We start from the raw sequence: 20,420 nt of genomic DNA, 5'->3' as shown, positions 1-20,420 counted from the left end.
TGATGGAGAATTTGTTAGGAACATAAATGAAACTTTGAACCCCTATCTTGTATTTTGTTAACGTCCAACTCATATCACTATTCTATACTTAAAGACATTTAAACTTTCAAAGCATTTCAAGCAACAATCATGAATTAAATCGTAAAATTATAAATCATGGTGACAATTCAATTCATGATTGTTGTTTTAGAAGGGTGGGTTGAGGTTTTAGACACTACCACTCAAGTTGGACCGCTATGTTTAATTTGCTGAAAAAATAGGTCAGTAAGGTGAGACATGTTGGTTCGTCAAATCAATTTAAAAAATATCATCCATTTTTACTGACTCGTTTATTTTATCGGTAATCAATTAGCCTTTTTTTCTCTCTACAACCAATTTGTTTTTTTGTATTTTATTGTTTGTGTAATGATTGTTGGATTACATTTAATTATAATGAGCTAATTTCTAAGTTTCTTCTTTCTATTTTGTCCAGACAATTTGCCTAAAAATTAAAACAATTTTTTTTGGTATTGATGGGTCACTGCACCAAATCTTTGAAAGGAGAGAGTTTGAACTCACATACCTAAGTTTGCTCGTCCACCTCTTTTTAGATGGACTGATGGCGATACAGGCTAAAATGGGGGTGGGTTGACCTATTTTTATATAATCATCAAACTATCATTGCCACTATCAGTGTCACTATCATTTTCCGGTTCCAAAATGTAACTAGCCTTTCGGAGCTTATCCAACTCATCATCATCATCACTATCAGTGTCACTATCATTTTCCGGTTCTAAAATGTAACTAGCCTTTTGAAGCTTATCATAATCATCACTATCATTGTCCCAATCACTATCATTGTATTTGTCACTGTCATTGTCACTGTCACTATCTATGATATCAAACATGCACTAAACTATTCTTATATAATCATCAAAAGGTAATTTTCATCTAAAAAATATTCAAATGGTAACTTTGAGAATTTGTAGTTTTTTTTTATTTTTGATTAATTGAGAATTTGTAGTTATCACCGGAAAGAATAAATAAAAGCACCGATTTATCTATCAAGACATACATATTTTTGCGCATAGACGTGGAGGTGGTGGGAGATTTATTATTTTCTACGATAAATAAAAAATAACATCCACACGTAAATGTAAACTGAGAAGGACAATGCATAATATATGCAAGGTACATGGTTCAAACACTGAACACCACAAAAAAAAAAAAAAAACTGAGAAGGTGCGTGTGTGGGAGGTATATTAATCAACTAATTAGGCGTATGCAATGCCGAAGACAAATCCCTTGCATATAATAATGCATGTCCCTGCCAACTGAGTTATGCTCACAGAGATATAATCATCTTATATTGGGATATAACTAATCAATAGCAAAGTTATGCGAATCTGCAATGTATAGATATTGTTAAATGGCTTTATCATTCTTAGATACTAAAATATTAATGTCTTGTAGGAAGAGCTAATTTTAATGTTTTTTACCAAAGGATCCAGCTTATTAGTAAACTTAGTATTTCTGATGGAATTTTCCTACGGTAATATATTCAGACCAAATATTAATTTTCAATGGTGTTTCTTAGACAGTCCAAAAATTGAATTCAGAAATCCACTTTTACCGTTGAACAATTTAGATTCATATCTTGAATATGATGATGATCATCATTTGTTAATTTGGTTTCCATCTAATGGCAAAATTAGGCATTTCCCAAAACCATATAAGGGAAGTAATATCGATATCATGTTCAAGTCTTTATGTTCATATTTTTACACCATCGTTTATGTAATGAAGTGGATCAACACACACATGGTGGATCCTTTGTTTAAGAATAAGGTTAATATTCCATTAGAAATTTGTGTAATTTGCCAAATAAAAAGTGTAAATATGAAGGTTCCACGAAATATGATACCAAAAATTTGTTTCTTTCTAAATATTTTTGTCCTTTTTAACCCTAACTGACAAGTACACTTTTCAGCTGCAGTCGGTAGTTTTCTTCACCTGGGTGGGGTCTGTGAACAAAAATAGGAAGGTTTTTACATACACCAAAATAAGTATCATGTTTATCATGGAATTCATGTGCAATAAAATTTGTAAGAGTATCACCTTGGAGAGAAATAATTTTTTTTTTGACAAAAAGAGAAATAATTTTTTTAATTGTAATTACAAAATAAAACTTAATATCATTAGCGTATTAGTTTGTTAGACAATTCAATGATATGCTAGGTTACTTTTTTTTTTTTCTTTTTAAGAAGATAAGTCAGGTTAACGAAGCAACACAAAATGATTTGTATCCATTGGATCTTTACACCAACATCCCACATGATTTGTGTCAAAGAGGCAAATTATGGCTTTGTCCTTTTTAAAATAATACGGTTATGCCTTCTTGCCTTTCGTGTGGATTACCTTTCGTAATATTTAGCACTAAAAAATATTTCGTGTTAATATGAATTAAGCTTTTTTTTTTTGGACCAAAATATGAATTAAGCTTTTAAATAGACAAACATGTTATACCAAACCATTAAAAAATGTATGATTTGTGCGATAAATAAGCTTATACAGTTATGATAGACAACATGTGAAACTCTAACTTGAATTTTTTGAATAAATTATTACCATTTATGAAAAGTCTAGCTCTGTCCAATTCACTCTCATATTTATTCATGAGCAAACACTTATAAATCAAATCAAACCAAAGCCACAACATTGACATCCGTTCAAAAAGGATATAGATCATCGTCAAAAGAAACTTATGATTCAACTGAAATATGTTATCGAATCAGAAGATTGAGACATGAAGATGACCCTTATTTTGAAAATGAAGATGAATTGGCCTTCATCTCAAAACCAAAATCAAAGAAAGCTCAAAAACAAAAAAGAAAAATGGATTTTTCACATAAAGACAAACTCAAAAGTATAAACGAATTGAGAATATATTTATAGTGTAGGACCAAATCATACCTAATCTCTATTCAATTTAACTCTTTCTTCATCCAAAGAAAATGTTAAGCAATTACACACACATGCAGGGACAAACCAGTCAAATATATAGAACCTTTTAGATACGGGTGTACAAGGGACGATCTAGGTTAGACCAGAACCCAAAACCTGACCCTAACTTAGGTCGAGCCAATTATTTAGACCCGAACCCAACCTTAAAGCCGGTGTGATACATGTTCAATAAGAACGGAAAAATACAAGGACAAAATCAGATTGGCCCCAAAACAAATCACCTTAGCTAAAATTATGTTCATGCTGTTTCATTTCACCTTAACTAATAATGCAATCACAAATTATGACTGTAATTAAAGACGAAAAGCTCAATTTGAATCTTTATACAATATAACTTACTAAAGGAAACATATAAATGAGTCATGAAGTGGAAATAATCGTAATATGTTAAAATGAAAAAGTACACAGCAAGAACACTGCACACTGACATCATAACCAGTTTTTAAATGTAAACATAATAATAAATATAATAAAAAGAGGTAGAGAAAGTGGGTGATTTTGTTGGTACTTGGTGGTGGTGTTCAATAGTCTATAATATCCTTGCCAACAGGCAAGAGAAATTAAACTTTCAACTTAGAGCAACATGTTGGAGAAAATTATTCAGCAGAGGAAAACAAACAAATATTAATTATGGCATGCGTATTAATCAACGAAAAGTTATTTTATTTTATATATACTATATAGATAGATTACTAGAGGACAATGATAAAACTAACATATGCTTGTAAAGAATCAAGAGTTGAATAATAGTTACAAAATAAAATACTTTATACAAAAAAAACTATATGCCAAGCTTATCAAGGCAAAGGTACAGGGAGTTTCCATTTAGAAAATTCGACCAAGTTTCTGTTTACAAACGATCCATTGTGCAACCAAAATGTTTCAGCTGATTGGTGAAATTGCCTTACTTTCCTCTGCAGTTCCCACATGATTCCACGCATTGCTGAACAAGGTTCTGATTCTGAAGCATAGACCCACATGCACCTAACTTGTCGACCGCGAGCTATTATTGCCTCTATGTCTTTATCTGCACAAATAAAATAATTTACATTCAAAACTAAGAAGGGAAAAAGGGACATGATGTGTGGAAAAGGTAAATGGAAGAGCACTTTGACCTGGAATGGATTCCAAATACTGCAATAGTTCGGGACCTATTCGACTGGATGGCCACTTTATTGATATCTGACTGTAATCGATGACATTCTGGAAGGGCAGTTCTATTTGATCTGATAATATAACTGGAACACATTCCTTAAAAATGGAAATATATGGTTATATAACTTCATTCGATTTCCAGTCTTTAGGGAGAAGAGTAAAGAAGGAGGCAATAAACATACCACAAAAAAAGACTCGTAAAATCGAAGGGTCCAAGATGACTCCCCTCGGGGGGCGAGGCAAAACTTTGAATTGCGCAAGTGTTCAAAATAATCCTTCCTTCCCAGCTTTTCCCCTCCACTGAATTTCAAATCTGGACATTCCAACTGTTTAAACCATCAATATATGCTTCATAAAAAAATTAAATGATTGTGAAGACTAATCCTAGCTAACAAGCACAATATTCCGAACCGCAAATAAATGATAAGTGTAGTTCTCCTGTTAAAAAAATTGCAATATGATATGTCGACTTTTAATTGATATATGCTGTAGATGCTAGTTGATAAAAACATTTTTTGAACTAGTTTAACCACTTCAGAAAATCAGTTCAGAACAATTCGGAAAACCATTCATAAAGTAGTTTGGTTCGATTTCGAATATTTAAAACTGGTCCACTGATCCAAAGTTCTGGTTCCGTTCAGTTCAGGGTTGAGTATCATAAACAGTTCAGTTTGACAAAACTGGTTTCTGGTTCAGTTTAATTTTCACTCCTGAACCAAACTATGACAAAGTAAATGGAGATTACTATCTATCAGTCATCACATTTGCTTTAGCATAACATTCTGAATGCAGGTAAATTTTTCATTTAATAGAACTAAAATTAAAACACATCCCTGAAATACAGGATTCTGCCGATAAGAAAACTTTACTCATAGAACTAACCAGTCACTATTAAAGATGACATACCTTCTCTGGAAATTGTTTGGAAAGCTCTATTAGCTGAAGACGACCAGCTTTTCCTTGTGCACGTCCTAAATAATTTGCCAAGTATTTGCGCTTAGACAGAGGCAAAGGCTGGACCATGGGAGACCCAGCCTTGGTCATACCATCTTCGACATTACCTGGAATGATTATATCTTTCCATGTATTAAAGGCACTGGTATCTCTCTTATCAGTGCGATCCCCCTACATTGATTAGCCAAAGAAAAAACTTTAAGAGCAGATAACCTTTCATGACAACTTCGAGCATTTATGTTTAGGAAAGTCAAGCCTTAATAGTTGAAGAAATGGAGAATATAGAGGCTTTCAACTAAAAAATAAGAAGGGTAGGATTAGAGGAATAAAAGAATAAAGGCTAAATTGTACTGTTGATCCCTTAACTTTATTTTAGGGTTGAATTTGATCTCTCTTTCATTTTAGTTCCAAAATGGTCTCTTATCTTTCAAAGGTATAATAAAAGAAGGACAGATTGAAAGTTAAATAAAGATAAGGGACTAAAAGTAGCCAAGAACATGTAAGACTGCTTACTATTGCAGTTATAGGCAGTTATTATATCAGTTATGTTTAATTTTAGGAATAAATAGGGAAATGAAAGGAAAAATTGATTAATGGGATATTTTTTTAATGGTTTTGGGAGGGAGAGACCAAGACTCTCGAAATTCTTGGATAGTAATTGTGTATAATATCTATTTTCTTAGTTTATGTGGGAATTCTACATTATCCATAGTGTGTATAATTCTATTTGTTGTAAACGCTTCCGCCATCAATAAAAGTCACTTTCCACTATTAAAATGTCTCTATTTTATTTAGTACAGAGGTCAATTATTTAAGCAATGTATAAGAGTACATGTATATGAACTAATGTTTAGTCAGTTGTACTTGATTACTACTTCTGTTTTGTTTATTACTAGGGCTTATGTGGTCTACTCTAGGTTGTACCGGATAATTGCTTCTGTTCTGTTAGGAGCAAGTTATAGCTTAAGCTTAGAGTCACTACGACTCTTGTATTATATATCAGGTTTCTTTCATAACCATTACTAAGAAATACAGTTTAAAATCAGAAAGTACTTTCTCTCATTTTCTCTCCATTCTCAAACAAACAACACTAATAGCGCCTCCACAAGTACAGAGGATCGTGTTTTTATGCGACACTACGGCAGGTAAAAAAATAGAGGGAAATGTGAGTAATTTCTAAGGATGCATTGGACAACCAAAATCAACTGTTGGCTCATTGATAGTACTATACCTGTAGATCGGTCATAATATAGACATGATGAGAAAGAGAATAAGGAAATTTTGGTTTATCCTTCTCCATCTCCGGATAATTGGGTATTCAGGGTGGAAAAAAGAGCAAGAACGAGACACAATGGTGTCTTGCCCAAGAATTCAACAGCCTGGTCTCTCCAACTCAAAATTATCTAACCCACAAACCTCTAGTTTCTCTGCCTCCATCCTTAACTAATTTACTGTCCTAATATCATTCCTAACAAGGCCTGCTCTTAACTCACTACAAAATCCTAACTTGGGCCTCACCCACTTGATTCCTTGCGCTTTTGATGTAAGCTTTCCTAATTGGGGCCTGCCCCTAACAGTACATTCTTGTAGCTCCACCAGCCAGATGACCAGAACTGCTTTGTTGCGTATAGGTTTTTCACAAAAATCTGAATCTGGCACGACCATAGAACTCCCCACTGAATCTCATTGCTTGAAGTATAATGATCAATCTATGCTTGAAGTGTAATGATCAATCAATGCTTGATGTGTGCGTCTACAAAACGCAGAAATAACTTCGACCAGGGCCCCGTTGAAGCTGGAGCGACATTAATTTGTTGAGCAGTTGAGTTAATCATAGCTTGATGTTATTGCCCAGTGTTTTACCTCTCAATTTTGGTAAAGAATTAATCCATTTCTGCGTCAAATATCTCAAATATTATCTTAAGTTGGTTATTAATATGGAGCTGAACTTATTAAATCTACCAAGCAAGACCTTCCTGGTTGAATAATGAACAAAGTCTTCCCCTGACTATTCTCATACATCAAAGTGTATCCTGCAGGGACTATTCCCAGTGAAATAATACCCTGTATCCGATTTTCAGTCCAGAAACAGCTTGAGGTCTGAATAGTAACAGCATTCCACATCTTATATTATGAACACTTGTGCTATGAAAAAGGCCAGCATTCAATACAAAAGTTTATAATTTGCATGTCCAAAAATGTTGTGGATGATGTTCCACCCTTTTGACCCCCTTCTCTCCAGAAACCATAGAAAGATCAGTCCCCTGTCTGTTGATCTTGTTGACCCTTTCCCCTGTCTGTTGATCTTGTTGACCCCTTCGCTGAATCTTTAGATAAGGCATGCGAGCTGTCTGGAACCTTGGGATAATAGTATTCCACCAACTGTCAATGATCTATGATAGGATAACTGTAGTCTGCAATGATTGCTAATCCCCCATCATCCTCCCTAAGAAAGATCTCCTTCAAATTCAAGAATCCCCACATGTTCCTCCTTGAACACAAACTTAAGCGTGCCAGCATTCTCAACAATTCGTAAAGTATTTGCTTCTCCTTTCTTGAAAGTATTTGGGAAGCTCTAATACTGGAAACCATGTAGTTCAGAATATAGTGATGAAAAACAACCGTCTTCCCTAGAAATGAGAAAACCTGACCTACCACCTAAAATTAACTTACCAACCATCTAACTCACTCTAGCTTCTCTGCCATTGTTAATAACAGCCTACCTAATCAACTATTCCACCATATTTCCTTACAAGGCCCTTAACTAAATACTAATTCCTAACAAGGCTTGTCAACTTGATTCCTTGGCCCATCTTGAGGTGATATTTCCTAATTAAGGCCTGACCCTAACATACCGACAAACTAAAGAGGGTGAAATTCAAATTTTACTTCTTGATTATTCCAAAGCTTATTATTTACAAATATAACATTGCTAACAAAATTAAAATGCAACATTATAGAACAAAACTCTTCAGGACTTGCACGTTCATGACCAAGACAGAAATGTTAAATTCATTTAATCAAAGGCCGGGTACTCAATACTCAGTTCATGTAAACTTTAAACTTTTTCCCTAGTTCAATGAAAAGAAAGGACAAATCCAAATGAAAATCAACATTATGAAAATGAAGGCTAAGATACATTTAAGTACTGCCTCATTGTTACATCTGTGTTGTTTCACATACATTACATTTGGTACTTTATTCCTCAGCTTGTTTCAAACTTTTCATTATTCCATCTACTAAATGATTAAAGACAAGTCAAAAAAAGGAAATTACACCAAACCAGTTTGGTTTACAACTGCCATTTCAGTGTTTCTGGTAAACATAGAAAACCAACATTTTAAATTATGGTTCACGACTACAACTGCGACCAAAACACCTAGATTTCTGATCTTCACAACTACAATTGCAACCTAACTAGCCACATTTTCGGTGATTTTATCGAGCAAGCAGCCATAATTTAAAACCTTTGATAAAAAGTAGAAAACTACGAGGAAAATTAAAGTTCACCTCAGGGGTAAGAATAATGGAGCGATTTATATATGTTGCCCAAGACTTGAACAAGTGAGCTCCAGCTCCACTGAAAACAAAGCATGTGTATGAACTAACAGGAAACCCTAACAATGTCTAAATCCAAAAACAAAACAAAAAACTAACATGAAAATTCATATCTGTATTAACCTATATAAAACACAATTGCCACATGCTATTCACAATTCAAAAAAATAAATTCATAACCAGCATTATTACCTTGGGAAAACAAATATATGATTCCTGCCTCCAGATAACCGAAAATACGGCATTTGGCTAATAACCTAATCACCACATAAACAGAATTTCAGCTAAATAATTCCTAAAATTCATTTAAAACATAAGCACCGCAATTTCAATTTAAGTACCGAAAGAGTTTCTTACTTTAACGTATGTGTGATTAATTTCTTTGTCGTTAAGTCCACCCATCATACGAGCACATTTAACATACGATGGAACAAAGAACAAATCCGCTTCCTCCTTGTTTCTCGTCCTGTATCTTGATTCTAAAAGTAACTTGTGTATTTTTACCTACATAAATAGTAACTAGCAAAATTTCAAAAACGATCCCAAAATACAACATGAAGGTTTTAATGTCTCCACAACTCCAACCAACATTAATGCTACATCAAATTCAGGTTGTATCAACCACCGTCCACCTCTGACTGAAATTTTCCGCAATATCAAGGGTTGCAACCTATATAGAAACCGACACTTCAAATTAAAGGTGTGTCAAGTGTCTGACAATGTGACAGTATCTAAGTATCTACATGTCAGTGTTGTATCTAGGCATGTCCAATGTTGTCGATGTTCAACACTGACACGACATCAATCAAGCTTAACGCCAACCACAATTGAGACTACATCAAATTCAGGTTGCATCCCCTGAATTTGACCGTGAATTTCGCAATATCAAGGGCCACAATGCAACACCTAACACTTCAGATTAAAGTTGTGTTCAGTGTTCAACACATGTCGTTACATTCAATCACTTCTATTTTCACAAATTATTACCGGTGTCTACACGTCAATGTCATGTCTAAGATGTGTCCAGTGTCCGGACACACGGACACACAACACAAATGCAATAACATTCAATTACTTCCATTTTCACTAATAATTACTAATATCTATCTACGTGTCAGAGTGTGTCCGGTGTCTATGTCAGTGCTTTGTATATCCGGTGTGAGTGCGACACTCGAGTTATAAAAAGCAGGTATAGTGAAATTACCTGACTACCCCACTGTCCTTTCAAGCAAGCCTCCGGCGTAATCTTCCCATCTCTCCCTTTCAAAAGCTCCTTCAATCCATCAATCTCATTCTCCTCATAAACGTAGATCTTGACCGTTAATTCTTCAGATTCCGGTAACCGGTGAACACCAACAAACTTCCGCTGCGACACACCGGATGAGAAGCTACAAGGCGCATTTAAGAGTCTAGTGAAGAAGAATGTAGCGGCAACTAAGATTAAGGCGCCGATCTGGTGCATGCGTGTGCATAGCGGTTGATGCTGATGCATTGTTCTTGATTTGTTGTTACTGCTTGAACTCCACATTAGATTCGAGAACGAAGAAGAAAGAATGTAGTGGTGCGGTGTAAAAAAGAGCATACGCATTTGTTTACAATGTTTACTTCCTCTATGTTTATTTTTTTAAACACATACGCGCAGCTGCAAATATTAATCTTAGAATTAGACTGATTTAAATTATTACTCCCTCTGTTTCATATTACTTGATCTATTTAGAATGTTTGCACTATTCATGTAACATGCTTTGACTCTATTTTTCTACTAATATATAAAAACAAAATATAGCATATAAGATGTTGTTAGATTCGTCTCGATTAATATTTTCAAAATATCAAATTTTTGTAATTTTTTCTACTAGATTATTAAAAAATTTAAGTTTAAAATTGTGCATTGGCATACGTGACAGAGTCAACTAGGTCAAGTAATATGAGACGGAGGGAGTAAATAGGATAACATAGAAGATAGCTAGGACAAAAAATCGAGGGGAGAACTCGACTTAAAAAATAGCTACGACAAAAAATTGAGGAGAGATCTCGACTTAAAAAATAGCTATGACAAAAAATCAAAGGGAGAACTCGATAATCAATTAAATATTGGTGGAATTGATGGTCCAACGTTTTGGACAAGGTCGGACCACTATTTGTGTCTATGTTACTTTTTTTTCTTAGATACAATACAAGATTAGTGATTAGTTTTTTCTTTCTTTCAAGAAAACCCCAAAACAAAATTAGATATTTACTAGGATTTTGGAAGCATTTTCATAGTTGATGATGTTACTGATTTATTGATGTTCGCAAATCGGTTTAGTTTGTTTTGAATAAACTTGTTGTTCAAAACGATCAAAACTAAATGTGTTGGTTTGATTTTGATTGTTGTTCAATATGAACCAAACTAATAAAAGAAATACATTTTTGTGTTTGATTGATTGAATACACTACAAAACAAATGTACAAAAATAAAATTAAAAGAAAAAACACTTTAATAATCAAAATCTCATGTCAAATTTAAAAAATAATAATTAAAAATGAGTGTGCATCCACGTCACATACATCAATTGTACCATAATACAAAGCCAAGATATTAAAACTTCCAAAATAAAATAAAAATACTTAAATGTCCAATTTAGTTGGTAGTTATCATAACATTATTTATAAGGGTTGCGGTCAACCCTGTATTTCTCTCCTCTCGACACTTAAATGTATAAATATAACGACTAAGCTATTTAACAAAAAAAAAACTTAAAAGTGTGTTGTCATTTCTCTATATCTATGTTCGTGACTTTGAGAATGAAAAGGATTATATCTTAACATGTTTTTAATTTGACTTGAGTGTATAAAAAGTAAATTTTTAACAAATAAATATAACTTGTGTGACCGGCTTCTTAATAAAATAAAATAATAACATGAGTGACTGACTTGAACATAAGAGTATATAATATGTAAAATTCTTAAAAAATATAGCATGTGTGACTGAGTTGAACATAAGAGTAATTGAGTAGGAATGTAAATGACCTACGAATATGAAGAATCCTAGAACAAAATGAGAAGTAGCTAACCAACTTCTAGGAGAGATATAATTGACTGCATTAATCTCTGTAGCTATGCCATCTACGGAATTTAAGGAACCTAAAGGAGCATGAGTCATATATTCTACAGAACGACGTTCTTGCCAAGGCTGTATGTCTTTTTTCACTCTACTCAAGTCCAAACCATTAAGACCTCTTAGAGGTTCTAACCAGGGAGCACGTAGATCCCAAAAACACATAGTTTCTCCCCCAAAAATAACTTCTCCGGTCGGAGAACGCATTAAATGTTTACCTAAACTGGTAGGTCCTTGAGCGGATCCTACATTAGCTCCAAGACATTGGTCTCTAACTAGAAAAGTAAATGCTTGAGTTCGAGAAGCTTCCGGTCCAATGGGACCATAAAACTCACTAGGATAAGCAGTATTATTAAAGCAGACAAAGCAACAAGCTATAAAACCATGTCGTCTGAACCGTATATGACTGGGTTTGAACGATTTGGTTCAGTTCTATGCTCGATCAAAATATTTGTGCAATCCAAACATTTTGGATTGGTCCGGAACACCCCTAGTTGATGTTGAACTCAATTTAGTGTTCATGTAGCAGAAGTCTTAGTTTTATAATTAGTGGAAAAAAAAAACTTAGTTTTATAATTCACGTTTGCACCATATAGTTTCAATTGTTCATATGTAACTACCTTTTTTTTTAATCGTTCCAACAAAATTATTAACTTCCAATTTTTTATCATGTTATAAATATGACTCCAAAAAATCATTAAAAAATTTAAAATTTAAAGATACTTAAATGAATTTGTCTTTAGCAAGTAATAAAACTAAGCAAAGAAAAATTATATAGAGTGACAAAGTGACACTTTTTTTATGTACACGGTAAAGTGCACTCTTTCTATGCCCTCCACTATGTCTGTGATCTCTACGTTCTCCTTGATGGCAACCTCACAACGACCTCATCGATTGACTCACTATCTTCTTTGAGTCCTTCATCGATTTCGTTGTCCTATGATCCTTCCACAAAAATCTCCTCTATAAATACTCCATTTCGTGCCCTTACCTCGTTGATAAATCCGGTGTCTGAATTCACCATCAAATTCTTGCGAAACCGGTAAAACGACAACCATTATGATTACGATTCATCATTTTTGAAGTAGAAGAATAGTCAAAAAGAAATGGGGTTTAAATTATGACCCGTTTAAAATTTAGTCATGCAACTTACAAAACTTGTATGCTAAAGAAATTCATGGTAAGAGGTTAGACAATTAATTTATATGAACCAGATCATTCAAGATAATATAGTGATAAATTTTAGGCAATTAAATATATAAAGACCAGATCATTCTAGATAGTATAATGATAAATATTAAAGAATTAAATTAATAAGGACCAAACTGTTCTGGATAGTGTGATGACAATATTATGAACTTGATTGTCTGTTATTTGTGTTTAAGACATAATAAAAAAATAGGATTATGCTAACTTGTGTCCTTAGAGCACATGTTAAGCAACCAAAAAGTAGAAACATTTTCTTAAATTTTGTGCATTCAATTAATTAAAAGTAGAAAAATTAAATTCAAATCTTAATTATAACAAAATATTTCTAATTTCGATTCATTAACTTGTGTTTTAAGGACACAAATTAGCATTTCCCTAAAAAACAAGTGGTAAGATAATCAAACAAGAGGGTTATCCTGGGTCACCAAATATGTGCTAGTTTAGTCTCCACACTTTATGAGATTATCCACTATAGTTTTCAACTACCAGAATGTACCGCGCAACACTATTCTTCTTGATCACACTAGGTGGGTGGGTGGGTTAGGTTTTTGGATTTTTAGGATAATTTTTGCGAGTTTAGGGTTCTTATTATTTTTTTGGAAAATTGTGTTGAAACTATGAACGAATGCGGAAAAGTAATGAGTGTAGGGAAGAGAAAAATAACACTAGAGAATTATAGTGGTTCCCCTTCTAACCTAAGGGCACATCCACTCTCTTCATACCCCGTGAAATATTTCCACTAAGTATGAATCTTTGTTATAAGCAACCTTAACCCAAGATCCCCTAAAAATATTTCTGTCCATCAAAATAGCACCCCATTATCTTTTACAACAATTCCCACCAACAAATGATGAGAAAATTTTTACAAAAGAAATGAAGAATAATAATGTATGGTTGATTCTTTGATAAATATCACTTTAACACAAAGGACTTAGTGCTCCAAAAACTTTCTTTAGGAATGTTAAAGAATGGACAATGTTTTCCAAGACAAGAGAATGAGAGTTTTAGAATGCAAGTGATATTGAAATTGACAATTGAGAATGTGAAAGTTGTTGTTAAAATGATTATGATCTCATTTTTTTTTTATAGAGGTTGAAAATGTGTTTATGAAGCAATGTTACCTTTCAAAAAGGGTCTCAAATGAATAGAGACGTATTTGAAATGACACCTATTCATAAAATTTTAATTTTTGAAGGTGGTAACTGGTTACCATGGGAAATGCAACAATTACACCTTCCAACGTTAATATTTTTCAAAAATGCAACTCTTGTAACCGGTTACCTGTCAAGGTGCAACCCGTTACACATGCCTAACAAAGTGTTTTTTACGTGTTTTGGATGCATTGCTTCATATGGACTTAAAACTTTAACTTATAAAAATATTTGAAAATGTATTATGAGCATTCTAAGTTGTACGTTAAGAATGATAAACCATAAGATAAGTGCCACACTTAGAAAATGTATAACAATGAAGCCTAGGTCTTTCACACCATTCATCAACTAAATCCTCCATAAATTTTTCTTCTTTTTGTGACGTGGTGTTGTTATCATCAAACCTCAACCAAAGTTAAAAAGTGATTTTCTTCACACAGTAACACCCTAACTTCTTATGTGATTTCGTGATCATCGAATGTTAATTCAACGTTAAATCTAGTATCACAATAAGACAATTCAATATGTCTAAAACCATTATCTATTAGACATTTATCCTATATTAAGTTTCAAAAGCTAGGGAAAATAGTCATTTGATACTTGAATTCAATTCATAAATCCGTCAACATATAAAAAGCATAACACAGAAGGATAACTGAATAATACTTGCATAAAATAGTACTCTACGATTTTATGGTTCAAGTATATCTCAAGAAGTTCATAAAATGACATAATCTAAAAAATCATGCTACTCATAATCAAAAGAGACATGACAACAAGATTAAGAAATTACACATGATTACACGATGTCGAATTTTCAAGTTGAATATTCAACATTGACCTCCTAGAAATCGAGTTTCTCATCTTTCTACAATATATTTTCGACCCTTGGTTATGAAGTTGTCGCTCCTTTATTTATATTGAAAAACGAAATATAATTTTTTTGTTATGCGCTTCATGAAATAAGTGACCCTGCACGATGTGCACGAGGAAGTTGTGTGTCATATGATTGTTCTCAATTCCTACACGAGGTACAGGGCATGTTGCACAATGCACAACCTCCACGAAAGCTTGTATCGTCAATTTTCTTAATTCGTTGTCCCATTTTCATCATTGTAACATCCATAGTGACTATGCCCTAAGAAGTCACTTTAAAAACCATAGCACGACTACAAACTTGTCTGGTAAGGATGAATTCAATATGTTTTAGAGCTCTTCAAAGTGACTTATCAGTAATATGACAATTCCTTCAACTTGTTGCTGAATTGAACTAAAACATTCCTAAAATTGACTCTGAAATGATATCAGAATGACTCCAAAAAGACACAAAACTCTGATATAATTTGGAGTTATCAATATATACTTGAATGTACTTAGGATGCATGTGAAAACACCTTTCATAAACCATTTTCAAAATAATTGAAAACGACTAAAAAATTTCTCTTTGTAATTTTTATGAATTTTTCTCTCTCCGTAATTTCTCCAGTTTTTACAATATTCTTCGAAAAAGTATTCAATTATTTTTCTCAAAATTAAGGCAAAATATAACTTTAACATAAAATCCTCCCCATGGCTAAAATTAGTGCCAAAAGTTCCAATATTCTCGAAACCCAGTGAAACTAATTTTTCTTCAACATCACAACACTTAATCATTTTCATTCTCAAAATAATTTTAAATTTCAATAGACATAAATTTGCAAGATTATAATTAACTTTAAACTTTTCTTTACTTACAACTTAAACCATATACCTTTTTTTTTATATATTTAAATTATAACTCAATGAATTTGTATCCAAATAGCATGAACCATATGTCCATTACGAAGGTTTCGACGAGACAAACTCAGTCATCTTTGATCCACAAGGAATAGTACAAAAAATGACTATTTTTCCCTTCATAAGTTCTGCCATCAATAAAATATCATCAAAATTATTTCTTTAAAAATTACTCTATCAAAAAACAATAGATCCATTAACCACAAGTTCATTCAAGCCAAGAAAATGATTATTTTTATACTTCATTAAAACTTAAACATTTTACAAGAAATCATTTTTGTTCAAAATCAGTTTTTTCTTTGAGATCTAATGTCATGAGCCATGGATATATAATTCTAACCAATAAAATTGAAAAAACAAAATCACCATCTATAATGGTTGTTTGTAGGACTAATGTCCATTACCAAAAACAAAGCAAGGAATTTTTTTCTTGCATTAATAATTTATGCTCATGAAACACAATATCATAGTGATCCAAAATTCAAGACAAAATAAAATATTTCATGAATAAAATCATCTTCAAGTTATAAAAATTGTATTTTTCCAAAGTTGTCAAAGTAAAACTTTTTCCGACATTCATCCACTAGACAGATGGATCTATCAATTTAGAAGGATTATTTTTTTTAAAGTACTGACGATGAAGACTTGCTTGAACACAAATACAAATAAAATGGGTTTGAGCACACTCACAAAAGTAGCGAAAAATAAATGAAAAAAAAATTAGTCATATTATTCTATTATTTTTTCTTTAATTTTGTTTAATTATTTGTGTGGGTCTAAACACTATTGTGTTTGTGACCAAGAATGAATTTTCTCAGTACTGACTCCCTCACATAGGCCTAGATTCGGCTAAGATTGATCTAATGGAAAATAAAAATTTCTCTCATCAACATTCACATGGTAATAGAGAGAAGAAGAAATCTAGGAGGGTTTATTCACAAACCATTGAATGATTTAGCTCTTAAATTTGTTTTTAACTTGGTCATTAACGTCTACAAGAATTTCTGTTAATCAAATGACAGTGGATATATAATCATAGCAATTCTACGGTTAGCAGACAATTTACAAGCACAGAATAAATATTTCACAAAAGATCATGTTTTCATACATCATAAAAATCATATTCGGAAATAACACACAACCTTCATAAATAATTAAACAAGTAGAAACTTAGGTTCACAACACTTCTAGGCTTGGCAGACTAAAAATCTTAATACTAACTAGGGCTAAACTATGGTTTAAAAATATATAGGAAAAAATAGACATCTCCCTCTTACTTTAGAGTATAAATATGTAGATGTGAGGACTAACACTACAACATGATTAAGATTTAAGATATAGTAACACTTGAAAATTGTAATTAAATCAAGAAAAATATATTTTGATAGGGGTGCACAGAATTTCACATACAAGTTAAGCTAATTGTGTACTTTATTCAGAAACAAAAAAAAGGACTTATTTAAAGATTATCCATTCTTGAACATATTCTTCTGATTTAGTGTGCAAGAGACCTAATCTCATCCTGACGCCAAATATCTTCAAAACGCCCAAATGGTCCTCTAACTGGATCATTCCTATTTCTGCACCTGAGGCACACCTTCTTCTATTACAAAACATCAGCTTTTGTAAACACGAGAGACTTAAATGGTTTCGCAAATCACGAACGGTGTACGCTTTAACTGCACCTTCTACTCGATCCCAAATAAAACTGTGGCAAATGTTTACCACCTCCAATTTTTCCAAGCTGTTGAGTACGTTGCATAAAGCTCTTAGGTTCACCATTATGTTTCGAACACTCAAGAGCTTCAAATTTGGGGTGTATTGAACCACAAGATCTGCTTCACTTATGCTGAAGTCGTTAGTAAATTTTAGTTCATAGATGGTCATGCAATACTTACTAATGGCAGAAAAGATGCGACTCGGCTTGACCATGGCGGTAATGGTGATGGATTCAAGGCCGTCCCATGATTTCATCGCAATATCTACTGCATTCTTGGACAGTTTTCCCGTGAATGGCAATACTAATCTTTTTAGATTTGGCGTCCTACAAAATGGAAAATGCACATATTAAATTACCACAAGACTAATAAAGAGAGTATAGTTAATTGGAGCCAGAAACACAAGGGTTGCAGACAAGTGTTTTTGTAAAATGATGAAATTGATAATAATACAATACACATCTTAAAGAAGCAATATCTGCTGCTTCAAACAAATAAACACTTGAACTAGTACTGTGATAGGTTGTACCCTTGTACTCCATTTTGCTATATGTCCGTTTTGATATTTTTTTCATAAAAAAAAAGAGTGCAGTTAAATTTTAATAGACGTGAGATATTTTTATCTAAAATACTAAAAACTTAGTCCCAAAAAGTAATGTACACTATATATTCATTGGTTATAAAACAAATCATCAAAAATAAATTCAGAGAATTATTCTGTTATCATGAATTCCAAAAAATTAAGGAGATGAATAAAATGAGATAAGAAAAGGAGAAATATATTGTCCTACATAACATGCAAATTGTGTAGAATTGTAAGTAAAAAATGATACCTTTCAGCAATGAAGATTAATTCTGCATCTTGCAAGTATATGAAGAAATTGAACACCAAGCAACTTGTATTGTAATTGCTCAAACGTAGAGCATACTTCAAGCATGTGATCAATTTACTTTTTGAAACTAAATCGTCCCTCCAAGCTCCTGGCAGCAAGGGTATATTGAAAGCATTGGAGCTAAGTCGAGATAAGTCGAGCTTAGCCCAGAGTAAGTGGTTACGACAAATTTCATTCCATGATTTGCAAACCATGGAGGCAACTGAAAGTTCAACAACATTCAGTTTCAAGAAAATTCTAATCAAGATATCATAGAACAGATCTTGAATTGAGATTCTACTAGCTGAATTGTTTTTCTTCATTGTTAACGTTTCCTGCATGAAATATTAATTCAGACATTAAATATGTGTTAAAATTGGAATGTAAGCAAAACACATGCAATCCAAGAGATGATATAGTGTCAGTTGAGCTATATATTAAGAACAAAGATTTTCAAACCTAAATAATAAGAACAACAATATCAATAACCAAATCTAATTATTAATAGGTAAACCAAGGTTTATTCAAGAAGTCAGTAGTATCTACTGTTAAAAAAAGTTCAACAAAAGATACTTTTTTTAAAACGTTAATTGTCAAAAGCACTTTCATCAATATTGGCATTTATTTGCAAAATCAAACCAAACCTGTGCTTCAAAATAAAACATTTTCATGTAATTAACACAAACATTTGGCATGAAATTGATATATCTTCGTTTTGTCAACTAATTATAGTTTGGCCCAATAGTTCAATCTTAACCAAGTATCTAGTTTTATTTTATTTTTAATAAGTATTCAAAATATGAATTGAGAATGTCACCATATGAACTTAATCAAATTATCCATATCCAGGACCACAATGTGTCTTTGTGTAACTACGCACACTCCATCTTGAATTTCAGTTTTGAAATTGGATCAAAACCACAAATTCGAAGTGGCAATATACACTGTAGGATCTTAACAAAATTAAACGATCCATATCTACAACAATGTAATTGTGGTAATTGAAGACAATTAATACATTTTCGATAAAACCTAAGAAACAATAAAAAAAAATATTGTTTTTCCTTCAAAAAAATAAAAAAATTGTTTTATCGAAAAATAAATAAAAATAATTTTTATGCCAAAAGAAAAATAATATATTGATTTTCTTTGATCAAACTAACCACAAATTCATTGGTTAAAAAATGGATTTAAAAGATGAATAAGACATACACACTATCTGATCTTAACCCAACAATCTAGGTCTACAATAGTGTAATGGTGTATCTCTCAAAAAAAAAAATAGTGTAATGATGTAACTGCAGACAATAAATTTTTGATGAAACCTATGAAACAATAAGAATTTTTGTTTGTTCAATCTTAAGAAAAATCAGACAAAGATCACCCAGATGCAAGTTAACCATGATTTCGTGCAAACATATATACAACCATATAGGTTAAATCTTAACCAATATCTTTGGATTTCATTTTTGAAAAATGGATCTAAAAAACGTAGTGGAAATTATACACAAGATCTTAATCGAACGATCTAGATCCATAACAACGCATCAAAAAATCTTGAATTTCGTTTTAAAAAATGGATCTAAAAAACAAGCGGAAATTATATACTGTCAGATCTAAATCAAATGATCTAGATCCATAGTGTAATGGTGTAACTACAGACAATAAATTTTTGGTGAAACTCGAGAAACAATAAATATTTTTAATTGTTCAACCTTAAGAAAAATCAGACAAAGATCACCCAGATGCAAGATAACCATGATTTCATGCAGACATATACAACAAAATATGCCAAATCTTAACAAAAACCTTTAATTTTTAAAAATGGATCTAAAAAACGAAGCGGAAATTATACGCTAGATCTTAATTGAAATCGAACGATCTAGATCCATTAAAATTGATCTAAAAAAATGCAAAAATTATA

The 20,420-nt window shown here is 32.4% G+C and overlaps 2 protein-coding genes across 2 annotated transcripts; both read right to left on the bottom strand.

Moving 5' to 3' along the window:
* Nucleotides 1-3,645: 3,645 nt before the first annotated feature.
* LOC146953124 (putative glucuronosyltransferase GUT1) lies at nucleotides 3,646-15,020 on the bottom strand. Its single transcript, XM_085707931.1, has 8 exons — nucleotides 9,875-15,020; nucleotides 9,028-9,174; nucleotides 8,863-8,927; nucleotides 8,623-8,692; nucleotides 5,065-5,283; nucleotides 4,341-4,484; nucleotides 4,119-4,254; nucleotides 3,646-4,030 (listed from the first exon to the last, which is right to left on the bottom strand). The coding sequence occupies exons 1-8, from the start codon at nucleotides 10,256-10,258 to the stop codon at nucleotides 3,801-3,803; spliced, it is 1,395 nt and encodes a 464-aa protein (XP_085564057.1). The 5' UTR covers nucleotides 10,259-15,020; the 3' UTR covers nucleotides 3,646-3,800.
* Nucleotides 15,021-17,361: 2,341 nt separating this feature from the next.
* On the bottom strand, nucleotides 17,362-18,819 carry LOC146953123 (F-box/LRR-repeat protein At3g48880-like). Its single transcript, XM_085740935.1, has 2 exons — nucleotides 18,458-18,819; nucleotides 17,362-17,950 (listed from the first exon to the last, which is right to left on the bottom strand). Exons 1-2 carry the CDS (start codon nucleotides 18,817-18,819, stop codon nucleotides 17,362-17,364), a joined length of 951 nt encoding a protein of 316 aa, XP_085597061.1.
* Between the last annotated feature and the right edge of the window lie 1,601 nt (nucleotides 18,820-20,420).

Source organism: Medicago sativa, chromosome 1 (genome assembly GCF_051527215.1).
Source record: "Medicago sativa cultivar Bolivia chromosome 1, Bolivia_mono, whole genome shotgun sequence".
In the NCBI taxonomy this organism is placed as follows: domain Eukaryota; kingdom Viridiplantae; phylum Streptophyta; class Magnoliopsida; order Fabales; family Fabaceae; genus Medicago; species Medicago sativa.
Note: the sequence above shows the minus strand (reverse complement) of the source record. Positions and strands in the feature narration are given on the sequence as shown.